Here is a 19,158-nt window from a genome sequence, read left to right on the forward strand (position 1 = left end):
CATAATGGGCTTTTCCTCCCTCAAATTAAAAACCATGCTATTAAGGACCAGGAGTAAGAATGGAAATTATCTGCTGTTGAAACCCTGGATCCATTATTGTTAAATTAGTTATACTCTACTAAATGAGTAGCATGCTGGTGGGGCCAGAAGACCCCCCCCCAACTGTGTTCCTTTGTGTTTTCCCATATTTCTATCACTTAAAATCTATAGTGTTTAAGGGCTGCTCTAGTATCTTCATGTGCAGAAGCAAAAACTGTGTTCCAAGCTTGTCATTTCTATTGTTTCGCTCAGCAGTATTAGATACTTCCAGAAATGATGATCTTACCTTATCAGGAATTCAGGAACTTTTTCTTCCTCATTACTAAAGCCCTGAACCAAAGCTAAGTATGACTACCAATAAGACAAAGTTGAGAAGACAGAGGATCAAATCAAATCCTTTAACTTAAATGTAAGCTGCAGTTTTTTTTATTACAATGTACCTGTCAAGCAGTTTTTAATAAATTAATGTTCAAATTAGGAAAATATGAATAATTTATTGATCAGTAAATTTTCAAACAAATTTAGGTGAATATACATATAACGATACAGGGACTATAATATATCTGTAGAATTCTCTAGTCAGCATTTGTGTGTGTGCAATGTTTATAGAAAAGGATTTTTTTTAACCATACTGGAATTCCCTGAGATCTCAGCTGCTGCATTTTCTACTCTACATCTGGCAGGTTCTTCTTCCTTTTAGTTTGTGCAATTCCTGTATTCTAAAAAGTAAATATAAACAGGCCCTTAATTGAGAGAATATTGATGCTTTGGCCAGTTGAAGACAGCCAAAGATAAATTTTTAAAATTACTTTGCACCTGTGGGTTATTGCACAGAGATTGTATGCTCCTTGAGGGCAGAGACTATATAATTTTTCATCCTTATCTCCCAATCTCCTAATACAGTGCTGTGTGCATAGCAGGTACTTAATAAATGTGCGTTGAATTAAACTGAAAAAGACAATTAAAAGTGATGAACAAAATGTTGTCTTTATCCTTATCAAATATAATTTAAGATTATTATGGGTTCTAGACTTCCTCTCCTCTGTCATTCCACAGTTAGGTGCCTAAGGAAGCACATGAAGATTTTCAGGTCCTAGGGCCCATGGCACTTCCACAAACATTTAGTAGCCTGAGAGAGTTAATGCACCTCCATACATGCCCATATCTCTAGGGCCAAATATCAGGTTTTAATTTGCATTTTATAGAAGGGGAACATGATTAGGTGAGTCAAATAAGACAACATTAGAGCCAGGAATAGAACAAATTATTATTCTTTCTCAAGGGAGAAGGGAAAGGGGAAGAAAAGTTCCAAAAAGCATGCCATACCCACTTCTCACTCTAAAATGACGAACTAAAAGATCTAAAAGTTTCCAAATTTCTTATATTTTCTTAATTTCAACATTAATTTATTAAAAGCTTTTGGAAATAGCCTTGCTGCTGGTACGAATGCAATCAGTCACTTGGAACTGCCTTTCAAAGTGCAGTGCAAACAAACTACAACTTACATCAGTGACCTCTGACTCTTTGAAGTAAAACTACAACTTGTTTCAAGGTCACTTTAAAAAAAAAAAGATAATTGTCCTTTCAGGGTTTTCAAATCATGGAAGGTAAAAAGGATTCTCCTTCTCTCTCACTTCTATTTAGACTTATCATAGAAATGACAGACACTTTTGAAGACTTTAATTGTCTCCTCTTTTTTTTTTGAGGCAGTTGACTTGCCTAGGGTCACACAGCTAGTAAGTGTCTGAGGTCACATTTGAACTCTGGTCCTCCTGACTCTAGGGCTGGTGCTGTATCCACTGTGCCACCTAGCTGCCCCCATCTCCTCTTCTGAAATGTGCAGAAGTTTAATTCTGTGGAACATTATTGGTCCAAGGTGTTATAAACACATGCATCTCACCACTAATTTATTGTACCTTAATTCCATACAACCCCATTTCTCTTAATTTATCTATCATTCAAAAAAATGTGCAAGATTGAACTTATCACATACAAAATATCATATAATAAAAGACACCTATTTCAATGTTTAAAACCAGTTGGAATTTTTTTGGAGAAAACTAAAAAGATTTCCACCGACAACATCTCTTGTTCCACATGTAGCAGGGGACTGAACAGGGGAAATTCTGATCAACTGAGCCCTTCCAGTAAAGTTGGACCTGCTCTCTGGTCTCTTGCTGAAGGATGTGCACTTTGCTGAGATAACACAGACATTCCTGATTGGTCCCTGTGGTGGGTGGTGGTGTATCAAATATGACTGAAACCTGTGAATCAGGAAGGGCTACCCCTCTCTGTGGTCTCTAAGGAAAACAAGGGAAAATGGCTCCACCCACCTCTTTGGGGATCGTCTTTTTTAGACCTCTTTGAGTACTTTTTCTCCCTTAGACTTCCAACAAGGTTAGAGAAGGGGATTGTTTTTCTTATTTTCTCAGGGTGGGGAGGGAAAGAGAAAGTGGGAGGGAGAGATTTGGTGCTGAAAATAAAACTGAATTTAAAAAAAAAAAGAAAAGCATATGATACTGGTTATCAGCTAGAGCTTGCCACGGTGGCCTGAGACAGGACCTGGGGTCCCTTGATGCTTTCTGTCTGTTTCCTTCCCTGAGCAAAGGCCTGCAACCAGCAATCCTGAGAAGAAGATTCTTCTAGTCTTAGTGGTAACCTCATGGGTTGAGAGCTCCAGAGTTCCAGATTCAGGCATCAGCTAACTGGAGAGAGAATAGCTTCCCAGAAGAAAAGAAGGCCACCACTCAGATCATCCTATGGCTGAAGGACTAAACAAGCAATGCTCTGCTTGTCCAGGAAGTCTGGACCTTCTGAATTGTTCAAACAGTTCAGGTCTGAGGTGAATGGGAAATACCTGTCCAACCAGTCAACAAAGGGCTTTATCTTTTGGGGGGAGTGCAGTTTGCTGCTTGAGATGCTCTATATTTTCTGCACTTGATGTTGTATGCTGTGAGTCTTTTGTGTCTTAAGCATTTGCTGGGGCAGAGGAAATAAAGTCTGTTCTATACCCCCCCCACACACACAGAGGCTACTCTTTCTAAAAGGGAAAATATTGCCACATTTTTGGGAAACCTTAAACATGAGGCATTCCTAAGTTTGTTTTAGAGTTTTATCCTAGGGTGGGGGGCAGATCCAGAGTGAGAGAGAAACCTTAGCCGCCCTTTGGGGTCAGGCCCTCTCATTATGAATCTGGGTCTAGATAAGCCTACAGGCCCTTCTCCTAGGGAGGCCTCTTGGGCATCAGGGCACACCTCAAAAACTTGTCCAAGATGTGGAGGCTTAGTTCCAATTAACTCCCAAGTGCTTAATCCCTCTGTAGAGTTACGTACATATTTAGGACTTTTCTGCATTTGATTTCTTTTTGGATTGGCTCTTTTAGTAGGATGGAGTAAGTTTGTACCTCCATTTGGAATGCTCTATGCTTTATCCTTGGGAGAAAATTTTGGGTGTCCTATGCATTTGTAAAATGTCACTGGAGAAATTTTCATCAGGACCTTCTTCTGGATTGTCCTAGTTATTAGAGGGATCCATTGCAGACATTTATTAGTTACCCTCTATGCTAAAGAACCCCATGGGAGGAATTTTTACCCAGAACAGTTTGGTTTATCACCTTAGGACAAGGGTGACTTATAGTTAACCCCAAGCTCCTAATCCTTACTGGAAGAACCGAACATGTTCTAGGAACTGATTTAGGACTAGATTTTTCAGCACTGAGGAGGCAGCTTGTTTATATTTTTCCTTTTTGTTTTTTGCTTTTGCTGTGGTTAACTGTTCATTTTAATTTTATTCATTCCCAGTTGTTCTGGGTTGGAACAGGCCCTTTAAGCAGTAAGATGGGTGGTAACCTATGAGAGCTTTTAAAAATGTGGTTTGTATAACTGTATATTTGGGAATGAGCATAATCTCCAGGCCTGCCAGGTATGATTGGTCTGGGCTCTCACCAAAGACTTAATTTGGGGACTAAGGATTGTGCTGAATAGACATTACTAGAAATTTTTGCACAGCACTTAGGAGGCATTTAACAACCATGCCATATGAAACCTGTTGAGACTCTTTAGTAGAAGGCATTGAAAAAACAATGTCTGAGCCTCCCAGACTCCCCAGAGTGTTATTCAGAATTGGGAATATGAAAAAGCAGGCTGAAAGCACCTTAGTTTGATTTACTAGGGCAGCAAATATTTACCTGGGGAAGTGTATAGAAAGGGGCTGAACTGAATTCACTTGATGAAATTATAGGGTATGAATATGTCAGAAAGGAATACCTCTGATGGAGCTGGGTATCGCTCTGGCCTCTTGTTGAGGGACATATACTTTTCTGAGATGGCACTGTTATTCTTGATTGATCCCTGTGACTTGAGAAGTTGTGCCAAAGATGATTGGCTAATAAAAGACAGGAGGAGTCACCCATTTTGTGGTCTTTAAGAAGAGTGAGGCAAAAAGGTTTTCCCCAATTCTTTTGGGTCTATTACACTCATACTACCACTCAAAGAAAGACCCTTTGTGGGATGGCTGGACAAATATTTCACATTCACCTCCCCACAATATCTGAGCAATTCACAAAACCTAACTCTTCTGGCCAGCCAGAGCATGAATTTCTTTAATCCTTAAGCTTGAGAATGATCTTTGTGGTCCTTTGTGGCTCCTTTGAGAAGCCATTCTCACTCTGGCTTATGCCTGAAATTGGAATTCTAGAGTCCTTTATCCACAGAACTACCAAAAAAGCCTCAAAATATCTGCGTCTCAGGATTGCTGGTTGCTGCCCTATGTTCAGGGAAGGAAATAGACTGAAAAAAGCAAGAGGGACCCCATGTCCTGGTTCAGGCTTGCCTAAACAAGTATAAGCCATTGCCATTGGCGTATGCTTCTCAAGAAAGCCACCAATGTCACTGTGTAGGGGAAAAGAAATACCTTCTCTCTTTCCCAGAAGTTTAAAAGAGAGAGGAAAAGTACCCAGAAGAAGAGCCCCAAAGAGGTGGGTGGAACCATTTCCCTTTGCTCTCCTTATAGACCACAGGGTGGGCAGATCCTCCTGACTTGAAGCTGTTGATTATCTTTGATGCAACCCCCATAGTCATAAGGATCAAACAGGAATTTCTCAGTCATCTCAGCAAAGTACACATTCCCCAGCAAGAGGCCATAATGTATGTCCATCTCCACTGAAGGGGCCCCTTTCTGCTAAATGTTCACACCCAGTAACCTTGTCAAGTAGATGGGGAACACTCAATTGATCAGGGTTTTCTCTGATCAACCTCCAGTTACACACAAATTGGATGCACAATTTAGAGAGAAAACACCCAAGATCTGAGCTTAACAATAAAAGAGCTGTGTGGAAGCTATCTTAGGCTGATCTGGAACAATTATGGAAAATATGCTCCTATCACAAAATAGCCTCTTGGACAATTTAAGACATTCCATAGAATGATGAGTCCACATAGCAACCATAAGCTGTAATAAACTAATTGGGTTTCCCCCAAATAGTCTAGAATGTACAGATTTGTCCTGGATTGGACCTCTCTGGGGTACTGAGGTGTTAAGACACAGTTTTGACCCTCAACAAAGCATGTGTGACTGTTTTCCATGGGAAAGATAAAGAAACCATATTTAATTTATCTGAATTATTTGCTGAAATACTTTTCCTACTATACTTAATGTTCCACAGAATGATTAGCCTAAGGAACTTTTCTGTAAAACCCTAAATTAAAAAACAAATAACTATAAATTCTCATATTTGATAAATAACAAAAAGAATGTTCCACCTAATTCTAGAAAATCAATAAGGTTTGGAGAAATAGTATTACATTAGAAGGTTAGGTTGGAACCTAAGTGGAACAGTCTAACCTCTGGAAAAGTAGGATGACTATGTTAAATGTGTTCATTCTTCATAAAAAATCCACAAACAATACAAGGATATGCCTGTGGAACTTTCAAGGGAGAAAAGATCCTATAAGGAGAATCTGACTTTTGTTTGTTTAAGTAGATATCTTAGAAATGGAGGCACTATACAAGGAAGTTGATGTGATTTGAGAACTACCAGGTAGAGCCCTCTGCCCTCAAAATATCTTTCCCATTATCTTCTACCTTGAGAGGTTCATTCCTTAAGGTTTAGAAAGCTTTTCAGTCTTCATATGTCATCAAATAAAATTCAAATACCCTTTTACAGGATAATATTTCATGGGGAAATATTGAACTAAGAAAAAATTCTTACATGAGAATGGAATACTTGCTAAGCATTAAGGTGGGGAAGAGGTTAGGGTTTGATTATAAATAGGAGGTGAGCGAGCTACAAAGACAACCTTTGTCTCTTTAACAAATGTGCCTGAGGGAGGCTGATCATAATTTACACTGTTCCACATATCCCCTGATGTCACTTATTTGACTGTGTGCATCTGCAACTTTCAATATGCTATTTTTCCCGGATACCACAAAATCCACATAAATCAAATATTTTGATTTTAATTGTGGTTGGAAATCACCATGCAACAGTAGGAACAACTTATTATCCTTCAATACTTAAAGGATCTATGATTTTATCAGTGTGAATCCTTTCTCCACCAATTCCTCCCATGCCTTCCCAAATGGTCTCTATGAGCTATTGTAGTTTCCCAAAATTCATCACATGGTGGCTAACACTCTGGTAAAGAGCCACTCTGACACTTAGCTAGACTGGTCGTTAGACAATGACATATAATCTGCCACCAACCCATATTCAAAGTCTTCCTTGCATTTTAAGACCTACCAGAGTTTGTGCTTCATTGGCAGAACCTTTGAGAACCCAGGGTTACCTCCATTCTAAAGGAGCATTAGAGTAAAGTTTTAGTGGAGGAACTATTAAGCCAAGACAATGATGATCAGTATCCAGCTTTAAAAGAATTTAGGATTTGACATTTTTATCCAACTTTCTGGCTGGGCTGACTGAATTTATACACTGAGTCAAGACTGAAAATACTCAAATATTCAATTGAGTATTCTAGCTTGGCTGACCAAATGTATACATTGAATTAAGATGCTCAACAAGAATTTCTTACTAATAACTATGTACAGAATAGTTTTACCTCTGGTTTTTCCTGATTTTGATCCACATTAAGTAAAGTTGGTATTTTAGATGTATCAGTTTTCTTTGGTTCCCTCTTCAGCACCTTTATCTGTTTAACTTTTATAAAGAGACAGAATCATTACAATTTAAAATTCCTAGCCTGAATTTTTTTTTCCTTCTCACGGGTTTCCCTAGCAAATTCTAATGCATGTAAATGTCCTTTACTTTCAGTTTCTTGGTTTACTACCAAGATATTAAAACCAAATTGTAAGTCCTGATATGACAAAAATAAATTATTTTTCTAGAAAACCAATATGTTACCAAATAAAAGATAGAGAGGATATTTCTGTTTAAGTTCTGAGCCAAATTCTTAAGTAAGAGTTCAGGACTGTTTCCTTGTGTACTATCCAAGCATAACATTACTGCTGTTGCAGTAACTTTTCACCAGATGTCACTATTCTTTAACTAAATAAAATAAATACTACATGTAAGGCAGCACATTTCATTCAGAAACACAATGCTTGTTAGAGACCCTAAGTCATTAATTCTCAGAGCACTTCTTGAAGGTATGAAATAAATATTGTATTCCATCTACTATGCAAAGAAAACTGAATAGGGTCATTTGTTCCAAGTGATATAATAAATAAAAGCCTAGGTGAGAATTTAGACCTAGCCCAATGTTCTGACAACTCTGATACACCTTGCCATATTCAGCAGTAAAAGCAATGATCTAATAAGAATTCCATCTTTTAAAGCTTTTCCTAACTCCCTTTTAAATATGTGATCAATGACAGAATAGTCTAACTCACATTTAAACATGACAAAATCCCACCAATTAAAAACTCATGTAAGTTTGACTCTCTTGGCAATTTATAACTTTTCCATAAACAACACATCAAAATTAAGGTTTTACTTTAAAAAAAAAGTCTTATAAATAATGTCATTTGAATCTGTACAAACCTAAGCAACAAATTTATACCTTCCATTCCTTTCATCTCCTTTGATTGTATTGTGAAAGGCAGCTCTGGGAAATGTATCTCTTTCTTGTCATTCCTTAAAAGATTTAGTTTCCTTTTGTTCCCATTTGCTATTTGGTCATTTTGAGCTGTTCGCTCATGAAGTATGCCCTTCTCTGTTTGATTCTAAACAATAACAACAACAAAAACATGTGTGTGTAACTATTCATAGAATGATAGGATGAATACAGACCCCAAGTTAGTCTTCTGTCTCCATATGAGATTGCATGAAAATCATCTAAAACAGCTGCTTCTTTGTTCTTAAATCAGTCCAAAGAGGACCTTTATTACTTATTATCATATTTTATGACTATGTATGAAGAAGATACAGTCAGGAATGGATAAAGGATAAGGGAAAAAGTTTAAAAGAATACAGGGAAATGTATAGCAGTTCTAACACCAAGAAATATTTTAGAAACTAAGAAACTATGAAAAAACCATAACAGGCATGAAAAACTATGTATGTATGACTATTCAGAAGTCAGAAACTTCTATTTTAAGTTCTATTGCTTATATTTCACCATTGTACAAATCACTTCAGGTTTGAATAGTAGGAGTTTCCCATGTGTTATAAAATGAGATTGTACATTTTGTTAATTTTTTCTAATTAAATTTTTTTTGGTAAGTAACTATTATATGAAATCTAGTTACTAATAATTTTAGTGAGGGAAAATAAAAAAGAGCTGACCTGAAAGTACTATATATTTACAAGTCAGGAAGGAGAAGGAGAAGGAGAAGGAGAAGGAGAAGGAGAAGGATCAGGTTTATGATCTTTAGAGATGTAAAGATTTTCCTGAAGCCAAACATTAAATAGTTAAGTCAGGCAAGAACATCAACTCTGTTGAGGACTTAAATCTCAGGGAGAAAATTTAATTTAAAATCAAAAGTGGATTTAACAAATTGGAGTAGGGCCTCAAATGCATCAAACAATGGGTATAAAATGGCCGTATTTAAATGATCAGCTCCTTGAACTTACTTGAACAGGGCCTGCATCCTCTTGCTTGTTGTTAGACACAGATTGTATAAGAGACTGTGAGGAAGTCCTTCTCTTTTTAGCTTTTTCAGATGACTTATTACTGAGAAATGAATATGAAAAGTTGTTAAAACTCCCTGGGGAGGCTGAAATCTCTGCTTCTGCTGCAATCCAGGATAACCAGCATACATAGAGCCCTCTCTCAACACCAGTACTAATGCCAGTCCTTGTTCACTCACGCTAATCAGAGCATAAAGCCAAGGCAGAAGACCAACAGCTTCTTATCACCACTAGGCTGCTAGAGCTGTTCATATTGAAACTGCTCATCTCCTACCCCTATGTCTATGGGGGTCCATGGATCCTACTTACTGTGTACTTGTGTGCTTGGGTTCCTGGTGTCTTGCTCAGCCTATCTAATCCTGGCTTCTATTCCATGTTACTAGGTTTTTCTGTGGCTGAAGACTGCCCTTCTGTCCCCAGGCTCTCAGCCTATGTTTTTGATACTCCCCTGAGTCAGACCCAGCCTGTAGACTTGCATGACTTCTCCCTTCTTGTGTTCATCTCCTGGATACTTAGACCTAGCCTATTCAATTATACCTCTACTGTTTAACCTGATCCTTTATACCCATAGTTATCTTTGATTCTGCTTCTCTTCTTGAACTTAAAGAACTTGTGCACCTGTTCTTAATCTAACTAATCTGGCTATTCTTATCCTGAATCCACTGACCTCCTTAGTCTTCTTCAGGCTTACTTGATTCTATAGCTGTACAAAACCCAGCAAAAGAAACGATAAACACAAAATTGACCCAAAATATAATTCTTTTCCTAACTATTTGACTATTCGAGAGTATTTCCAGCTTTCCTTTGACCAATAGGGTCATACATGATTAGAAATAAAGAATAATTTGTTTTACCAGGACCTAGTATTGCTAGAATTTATGCATATCATCTTTCACAATTTCATATATTTCACAATTTCATATACACTATTCATTCTTTTCTCCACTAAAATTCTCCTTTGATGCTTCATCATGCATAAAGGTATCCCCTAGGCCTCAAAGCCTATACCAGTAGAGGACAAAGTCTAGCAAGTCCTACCAAACCAGAAAGGCTTCAAGTACTGGCCTGATGATGAACTAACTGCCAGAAGACCAGTCTAGCTAAATAGAGGGGCTCTTCACTGATATGGTGACAAGATAATGAATTTTTCAGCTGTAGCAACCTTTGAAAGCCATCTAAGTTATACAGGGAATCTTCATTAGTAAAGGGAACACACACCCCAACATTTAAAGATTCTGGAGAGATTGAATAAGTATTCATTCTTTGCAATATGCCTGGTAAACAAGAGGCTAAATCATTTTTACCATCTATTAATACCTTGTTATTTCCACAGTTACTACCCACCTTGTATTTGTGTGGGTGAAATGTGAGTTAGGATTTGCAGCAGTCAAATTACTGCTATTTGGATTGATGGGTGGCATGGTCATACACCCACTAGCATGGGCATCTTCCTTCATGTTATTACAATCAGTGTTGAGATTTTCAGGGATAGATGATTCTGTTGTTGCAGGTTTGCTATCTTGAGAAAGAGTGTGAAAAATTTCCGAAGTGTCCCGTTGGCAATGTCCACCTTCATGGTCTATCTTTTTACTTTCAGAAATGTCTCCTTTCCCTCCTTTTACTTTATAAACTCTGACTTTTATCTCCTTGGCCTTTTTGTCCTTGTCCCCATCCTAGAATAGATATATCCAAATTCTGAATATAGAAAATAACTTAGTCAATAGAGTCCTAACAAGTATTTTCTCTATATTATAGTTTTCCATATAGTTTTCCGGAAAATAAACATCCAAATCCTCACCTTTCCTATAGTTGAACTACTTGGCAATGTATTTCCATGGGCTGTTTTTCTGTCTTCTTTAGTGTGTTCACTTTCTTTAGAATTCTCTTTGGGCTTTAAGAATGAATTGACTTTTGCTTCTTGTAGTAACTTAGCCTTCAGTTCTGGTATAAATCTGATAACACAAAGCAATTTGTGCACAAGATGCTGTATCTTTATGTTCTATTTGCTATAATTTACCTATCAACTATGTAACAAATATATTTATACATGCTACATGCTAAATCAAGTCAACAACCATTTATTAAGTGCTCAGTTTGTGCCAGGCACTGTGCAACGCAATGGAGACGCAAAGAAATGCAAAAATAATTTATATTTAACTATCTATACTGCTTATTAATAAAGGTAAATCTTCCAAAATCTTTAAAAGAAGAAATTCTATATACTTGGGACTGCTTTACAACTTAAAAATAAACAAATGCTCCTCATGAGCAACACAACTCAGGAAATATAAAACGTTGATTTCAAGCTGTTAAAGCCTCCTGTAGACAGGTGAGGAACTTGAAGCCAGGAAGATCGGCTGTATGTCTTTGTGCAAGTCACATTTAACCTGGCTCTTTATTTCCTCATTTCTGTAAAATGAGGGGAATCAGGCTACATGGCCTCTAAGATTCATCCAGCTTATAATCCCATGACAGGATACTATGAGATCCTTCCTCTCTATTACCGAGTCATAAACTATAAAGAAGCAGGGATTGTAAGTCACGATCTCTGTTTTGCTCAATTCATTTTTATGGGAAGGTACAGTGGGGGAAGTGACAGCTGTTTAATGGAAAACGGTTGATGTGTTGAAATAAAATATATCAATAAAAATTAAAAATAAAGTATAAACTTTAACAAAGCAAAAAATAAGTATTGTGGTTTTGAAGAATTTCATTAAGCTATTTGCAATGTAGAACTAGCATTCAAGGGGAAAAAATAGAGAGATCTGGGGCAGCTAGGTGGTGCAGTGGACAGAGCACTGGGCTTAGAATCAGGAAATCTCATTTCTATGAGTTCAAATCCAGCCTCAGACATTTACTAGAGCAACTTAATTAACCTTGTTTGTCTCAGTTCCTCATCTGGAGAAGGAAATGGCAAACCATTCCAGTATCCTTGCCAAGAAAACACCAAATGGGCTCACAAGGCGTCAGATACAAATGAAACAACAACAACAAAAATATAAATCTGGAGGACATCAAGTAAGAGGATGGAGAGAAAAGAGAAGAGAGTCCAAGATAAAGCCTTATCTCTAACTCTAAAACTTATCCATATGGTTATCCCACACTTCTCTCTCTGACTTACTAAATTTGAAACTGAACTCCCTGGGGTCTGAAAATAAATCACTAAATGCTATAATAATAGCTGGCAATTATTTATATTGTACTCTAAAGTTTATAAAATGTTTCACATACATCTGATCCTCACAGCAATCCTGTGAGATAGGTAAAAGTAGTATTAGCCCCATTTCATAGAAGAGGGAGCTGAGGCTCAAAGGTGTTAAGTGATTTGAAGATGGTCACACACAAGAAGCATCAAAGGTAAGATTTGAACCAAGATCTTTCCCAAGTCTACTGCTCCATCTACTAGGTCGTGCAGCATCTCAAATGGTACCAGAATAAGCTATTCATACATGAGTAACTTTCCCCCTTACTTTTTGAAGCACAAGTAGTAATCATGAGGCTGGTTTTAAAAAAATCTATTTTACCAATCAAGTATTTGAGAGCATTTTTGCACTCAATACTATAAAAATTGTGGTCCCTGTCCTAAAGAATTTTATAATCTACCTACTCCAAAACCTTAATACTTATTCTAACCAGTCCTACCCTTCCCAAGGCCCATTACAACATGAATGGACCTAAGTTCAACATGATCTGAAAGCAACTGTAGTCAACAAGTATATTAACTCTTCCTTCTGTCCCTTTGATTTAGGGGACTAGGGGAAGTGGACCCCAACAGAGTGATTTGCATCTCCTACCTCATTCCAATGTATCTTTTGGAACTTTCTCAAATATCATCCTTGCACTTTTCAATCAACATCCTGTCCCCTCCTTACTCTAACAGAAGTCCAGTACTCTTCTGAAGGCACCATATACTTTATGACCCTCTCCACTGGAAGCCACTACTCTTATTACACAGGGCCAGGAGAAGGCATCGGCATATTCTTTACTTCTTACTGCTACTACCTCTAAACTATTCCTCTGCCACTATTCCTCAGTAACTATTCTTCTTTTGAAGTTCACGACCGCCATTCATACTAATGCTTCCCTATCCCTATTGTTTCATATATCCAACCTTCAGGTCACTCTCCTAACTTTCTTCTCAATACTACCCTCCAAGAAACTCCCCCAATTTTCTCAATAGCTTTAATACCTTGCTCACAATCTTCTTTGTTATTTCAACTCCAGCCATGATCCTCAGGGGCTTTAATGTTCATGTTGTCAACTGGCCTCACAATTCCTCAAATACCTCAATTCCGCTGACCTCTATTTCCACTTCACTGAAGCCTCATACTGACCTCTAACTTCCCAGGTCCTTGATTTACTCATTTCCCATGATGGATGTTACTGATGACAAGATCCCAACACTTTAGATCTCATCGTATCAGTTTCCAGCCATCTCCAAGATTCTACCATCTAAACAAAATTTTCTGTTCTACCTTTCCCCACTCCCAGCTATTCACAATACATTTATTTATCAACTTTATCGTGATCAACCTCATCACCTAAACCACACACACACACACACACACACACACACATATACACACACATGCCTTACTTGCCTCCACACTCAGCCCTGACCTCATGGTCTACCATTTTAATGTTTCACTAGCTACTATCTTAGAATTTCCTGCCCTCCTAAACTTCCATCATTCTTGGCCTGCAAATCATCATCTCTGGAAAATCCCCACTATCAAATTTCTCCACCCCTACTTCAGAACTTCTGAGCATCACTGGAAAAAGTCGTAAAACCAAGCTGGTTTTATCTATTACAAATTTCAATTGGTCCTGCCTTGCTACTCAATGAACTTCATTTCATTCCCCAGTGACTGTTCCAAACCTTTTTCTAAACCCCCTTGGTTCCAACTATAGCTCAAACCTCCACAAGTACAGTTGATTACTCAGCCTTGATTACTACTTCACTGAGAAGACTAAAGCCATCCAGTCTAAGCTGCCTCAGGTCCTCTTCTCTATTATTCAAAAGTTCTGAATACTTTCTCTTTTCCTCTAGTCACAGCACAAGAAGTATCTCTATTTTTCATTAAGGCCTAATCATTCCCCCCATACATTTGGTTCTGTTTCCTCAGTTCCTCCACAACGTCGCTCTAACAGTCATTCCCGTTCTCTGAAGCACTCTCAATTTCTTACTCTTCGCTGAATCTTTTCTACCTGCCTCCAAATATGCTCATGTCCTCCCAATTTCCTTTAGTTGACTATTATTAAGCAGAGAGTTACTTTTTCTATTTTTCTTCTCCTTTTTGTGGCCACATTTCTCAAAAGAATTGTTTATATCCAATCACTCCACCTCATCCATCAACCACTCTCTCCTCAAACCCTCGCAATCTGGATTCTCTCCCACAATGCTACAGAAACTGCTCTCTCAAAGGTTGTTAATGGCTTCCTAATTACCTAATCTAGTGATCTCTTTTTAATCTTCTTCTTCTTTGACCTCTCTGCCAAACTTGTCATTCTTTTTCCTTTTAGATATTTTTCTTCTCCTTTAGAGAGATAGCACATTCCAATCATCTCCCAAGTACTGAGTCTAATCGCCTTTTCTCAATCCTTGTTCTTCTTGACCTTTCTGCACCTTTGACAATGTCAATCACCTCATTCACACTCACTTCTCTCTAGTTTTCATGACAATGCTTTCTCCTGGTTCTCCTACTACCTGTCTGACCTCTCCTTTGCTGGACTTTCATCCACATCAGGCCCACTAATCACGGGTGTCCCTCAGTGCTCTGTCTTGGGCTCTCTTCTTTCCCTTCTATACAATTTCATTTGGTGATCCCATCATGGGATCACTACTTTGTTCAATCCTAACCTCTTTCTGACCCCTAGGTCTTATGTTTTTAATGGCTTATTAAACATTTTGAAATGGATATGCCTTAGATACATTAAACTCAACATATCCAAAACTAAATTCATTATTTTCCCCCCTAAACCCTCCCCTCTTTCAAAGTTTCCTATGACTACCAACCACTCAGCCTTGCAACCTAGATGGTACTCTTAACTCCTCACTCTCACTGCCTGTCTAGTCAACTGTCAAGTCCTGTCATTTCTACCTTCATAACATCTCTCAAATATACCCCTCCTCTCTCCTTTGATACTGCCACCACCCTGGTGCAGGCCCTCATCACTTCATGCCTAGACTACTGAAATAGCCTACTATTGGCCCTCCTGCCTCAAGTTTCTCCTCACTCCAATCTAACCTCCACTGTGCTATCATATTGATCCTCCTAAAATATCAGTCTGACCATATCATCGCCTCCTCAATAAATTCTAGTGGTTCCTTATTACATTCAGGATTAAATAGAAAACCCTCTGACTTTTTTTTTATTTAAATTTATTTTTTAGTTTACCACACACAGTTCTACATAATTTTGAGTTCCAGATTTTCTCCCCTCCCTCCCCCCTTCCTCCCCAAGATGGCATGGAATCTCATATAACTACCATGTATAACTTCACATTGAATTAATTTATACACTACTCAAGTTGTGGAGAAGAATTATGACCAATGGAATGAATCATGAGAAAGAAGAGACAGAACCAAAAAAAAAAAACCCAAAAACAAAAACAAAAGAGAAGAAAAAAGGCGAGCATGTAGTGTGCCTCAATCTGCATTCAAACTTCACAGTTCTTTCTCTGGATGAAGATAGCATTCTCCATCGTGAGTCCCCTGGAGTTGTCCTTGCACCTTTCGTTGCTGAGAAGAGCGAAGTCTGTCAGGGTTGGTCCTCACGGAATCCATATATCTGTGGTTGTGTACAATGTTCTCCTGGCTCTGCTCCACTCACTCAGCATTATGTCGTGTAGGTTTTTCCAGGTTGTTACGAAGTCTGTATCATCCCCATTTCTTATGGCACAATAGTATTCCATTACCTTCATATACCACAGCTTGTTCAGCCATTCCCCAATTGATGGGCATCCCTTTGATTTCCACAAAAGAGCCGCTATAAATATCCTTGTACATATGGGTCCTTTACCCGCTTGTGTGATTTCTTTGGGATACAACCCTAGAAGTGGTATTGCTGGGTCAAAGGGTATGAACATTTTTATAGCCCTTTGGGCATAGTTCCAAATTGCTCTCCAAAATGGCTGGATCAGCTCACAACTCCACCAGCAATGTAACAATGTTCCAATTTCCCCACATCCTTTCCAGCATTTATCATTTTCCTGTTTTGTTATTTTAGCCAATCTGACAGGAGAGATGTGGTATCTAAGAGTTGTTTTGATTTGCATTTCTCTAATCGGTAGTGATCCAGAGCATTTTTTCATATGCCTATAGATAGCTTTAATTTCTTCCTCTGAAAACTGCCTGTTCATATCCTTTGACCATTTCTCAATTGGGGAATGGCTTGTATTCCTATATGTTTGGCTCAGTTCCCTGTATATTTTAGAAATGAGGCCTTTATCAGATATACTAGTTGCAAAGATTTTCTCCCAATTTTCTGCTTCCCTCCTAATTCTTGTTGCATTGGCTTTTTTTGTACTAAAACATTTCAATTTGACATAATCAAAATTATCCGTTTTGCATTTTGTAATGCTCTCTATCTCTTGTTGGGTCATGAATTCTTTACTTTTCCATAAATCTGATAAGTAAACTACTCCTTGCTTTCCCAAATTATTTATTGTATCAGCTTTTACTCACCCTCTGGTCTCTTTTTACCTTTCCTATCTTCTTACACCTTATTTTTCCTCCAAATATTCTGCAATCCAGTGACATTAGCCTCATTGCTGCTCCTTGCACATAATGCCACCATCTTCCAGCTTCAAACATTTTCCCTGGCCACCCCCCATGCCTGGAATACTCTCCCTCCTTATTTTTGCTTCATAGCTTCCCTGGCTTTCCTCAAGTCTCAGCTAAAGTCCCACCTTTTATACGAAGACTTTTCCAGTCCTTCTCAATCTTAGTGCCTTCTCTCTCTATTACTATCTCCAATTTATCCTGTACATATCTTATTTGTACATGGTTATTTGCATGTTGTCTCCTCTGTTAGACTGTGACCTTATTGAGAGCAGGGAATGTCTTTTTCCCTTTCTTTTATATCCCCAGCAAACAGCACAGTGGCTGGTACATAACTGGTGCTTAATAAATGCTAGTTGACTGACTGATTTTCTTCCTGTCTCACTGACTCCTTTATTGGCTTCATGCCCTTTTGCCATCCCTTTAGAGTAGGTACAACCCCATGTTATAGACTGTATCCTCTTCTCTCTGTATTCTTTTCCGTGGTAAGCTAATTTACTCCTACAGATTTCATTATCAGTTCTATGATAGTTAATGCTCAAATCCACATTTCATGTCCTGTTCCAGTTCCTGAGCTCCAGGTCCACATCTTCAATTGTCTATAAGCCAAAACAAGTTTATAATTGTGCCTCCTCGACCCACTTCTCTTTCAGACTTCACTTTTGGGGGAATGGCATCACCATTCACCTAATCTTCCATGTTTGAAACTTTGCCTCTATTTTTACTTTTCATTCTCCCTCATCTCCCATGTACAATCATTTACCGAGTATTGATTCCTCCTCAGCAATATGTCTCACATCCCTTCAACTTCCTTCTATTTCCCACTATCACTACCCTAAAACAGGCCCTCATTATCACCCGCAGTATTGAAATATCTTCCTGCCTCCATCCTCTTCACTCCCTAATCTAGCCTGTCTGTCAGTGCTGGGGGAATTTTCCTTCTATATAGGTCTAGTCATGTCCCTCCTGTGTTGAAAAACCTTCAGGAGCCAGAGAAGGAGAAACAAGGTTGTCGAATACAAAAGAGAGAGACAATATATAAGGTGCTATTGTATGGCTGACTCTAAGTGCTATAAAAGGACAAGGAAGATGACAATAATATGATGATTTACTTAAAGAACCCTAGAGATTCAACTAAAAATCAACTGGAACAACATTAGGAAAGTAACAGGACCTAAAATAAACTCCCCTCAAATCATCAGCCTTTACAAAATCCAGCAGGAGAATATAGAAAAGAAAATTAATTTCAATAACTACAAAATGTATAAAATATGTGGGAGACAACCTACAAAGCCATACTCTGGACTTACATGCATATAAACACGAAAACATTTTCATCTTTAAAGAAATACAGTAAGACACAGATAATTAGAGAAATATTGATTTCCATAACTAAAAGCCAACATAATAAATTGAGAATACTATCTAAATCAATTTACAGATTTAGTGTCATGCCAAACTAGTAATACTTCAGAGTACTAGATAAAATAGTAGTAAAATTCATCTGGAAGAACAAAAAGTCAAACACAATAATGAAAAAGAAATTAGGACTAAAGATGACCTAGCAGTACCAGATGTCAAACTTTACTATAAGTCTGTTATCTTCAAAACTATTTCTTACTGGTTAAAAATTAGAAAAGATGATCAGGAGAACAGGACTCAAAAGCATGTGGTAGCATACTGTTGCATAACTCGAAGGATGCCAACTACTTAATTACCAACTTAAGGACACCAACAGAAAATGCTACAAAAACTAGAAAACAGTTTTCTGGCTGAAATTAGTTTTAGACTGACATTTTATACCATGTAGTATATTAGTTACAAAAATTAGAGGAGCAGGAAAGGATATACTATTCACAACTATGTGTAGGGAAAGAATTATTGACCAAACAATGGATAGAGAGGATGACATGAGATAAAATGAATAATTTTGTTTCCTAAAATTTTAAAGTTTTTACAGAAACAAAATCAACTTAGTTACAATTTGAATGAAAACAATGAACAAAGGAAAAATTCTTGCAGCAAATTCCTCTGACAATACACTCAAATCTGAGATATAGAAATAGAGAATACAAACATATGAACAAAAGCCATTCACCAACAGATATATGGTCAAAGGATATGAATAGGCAGTTAAGGTAAGTTAATAACTATTTGAAAAAATGGTCCAAATAACTTATAATAAGGGAAATATGAATTAAAATAGCTCTGATATTTTACCTAATTTTTCAGATTGGCAAAAATGAAAATT

The 19,158-nt window shown here is 37.7% G+C and overlaps 1 protein-coding gene across 1 annotated transcript in view; it reads right to left on the reverse strand.

Annotated features, from left to right (window-relative positions):
• Positions 1-704: 704 nt before the first annotated feature.
• The window catches only part of CDKL3 (cyclin dependent kinase like 3), a 72,732-nt gene continuing 54,278 nt past the window's right edge, over positions 705-19,158 (reverse strand). The window contains exons 8-13 of the mRNA XM_036752796.1: positions 10,923-11,076; positions 10,465-10,797; positions 9,068-9,160; positions 8,055-8,217; positions 7,095-7,192; positions 705-758 (exon numbers count right to left, since the gene is read on the reverse strand). Of these exons, the coding sequence (XP_036608691.1) occupies positions 705-758; positions 7,095-7,192; positions 8,055-8,217; positions 9,068-9,160; positions 10,465-10,797; positions 10,923-11,076 (895 nt within the window). The remainder of the gene's footprint in view (positions 759-7,094; positions 7,193-8,054; positions 8,218-9,067; positions 9,161-10,464; positions 10,798-10,922; positions 11,077-19,158) is intronic.

This window comes from Trichosurus vulpecula, chromosome 3 (genome assembly GCF_011100635.1).
Source record: "Trichosurus vulpecula isolate mTriVul1 chromosome 3, mTriVul1.pri, whole genome shotgun sequence".
NCBI lineage: Eukaryota > Metazoa > Chordata > Mammalia > Diprotodontia > Phalangeridae > Trichosurus > Trichosurus vulpecula.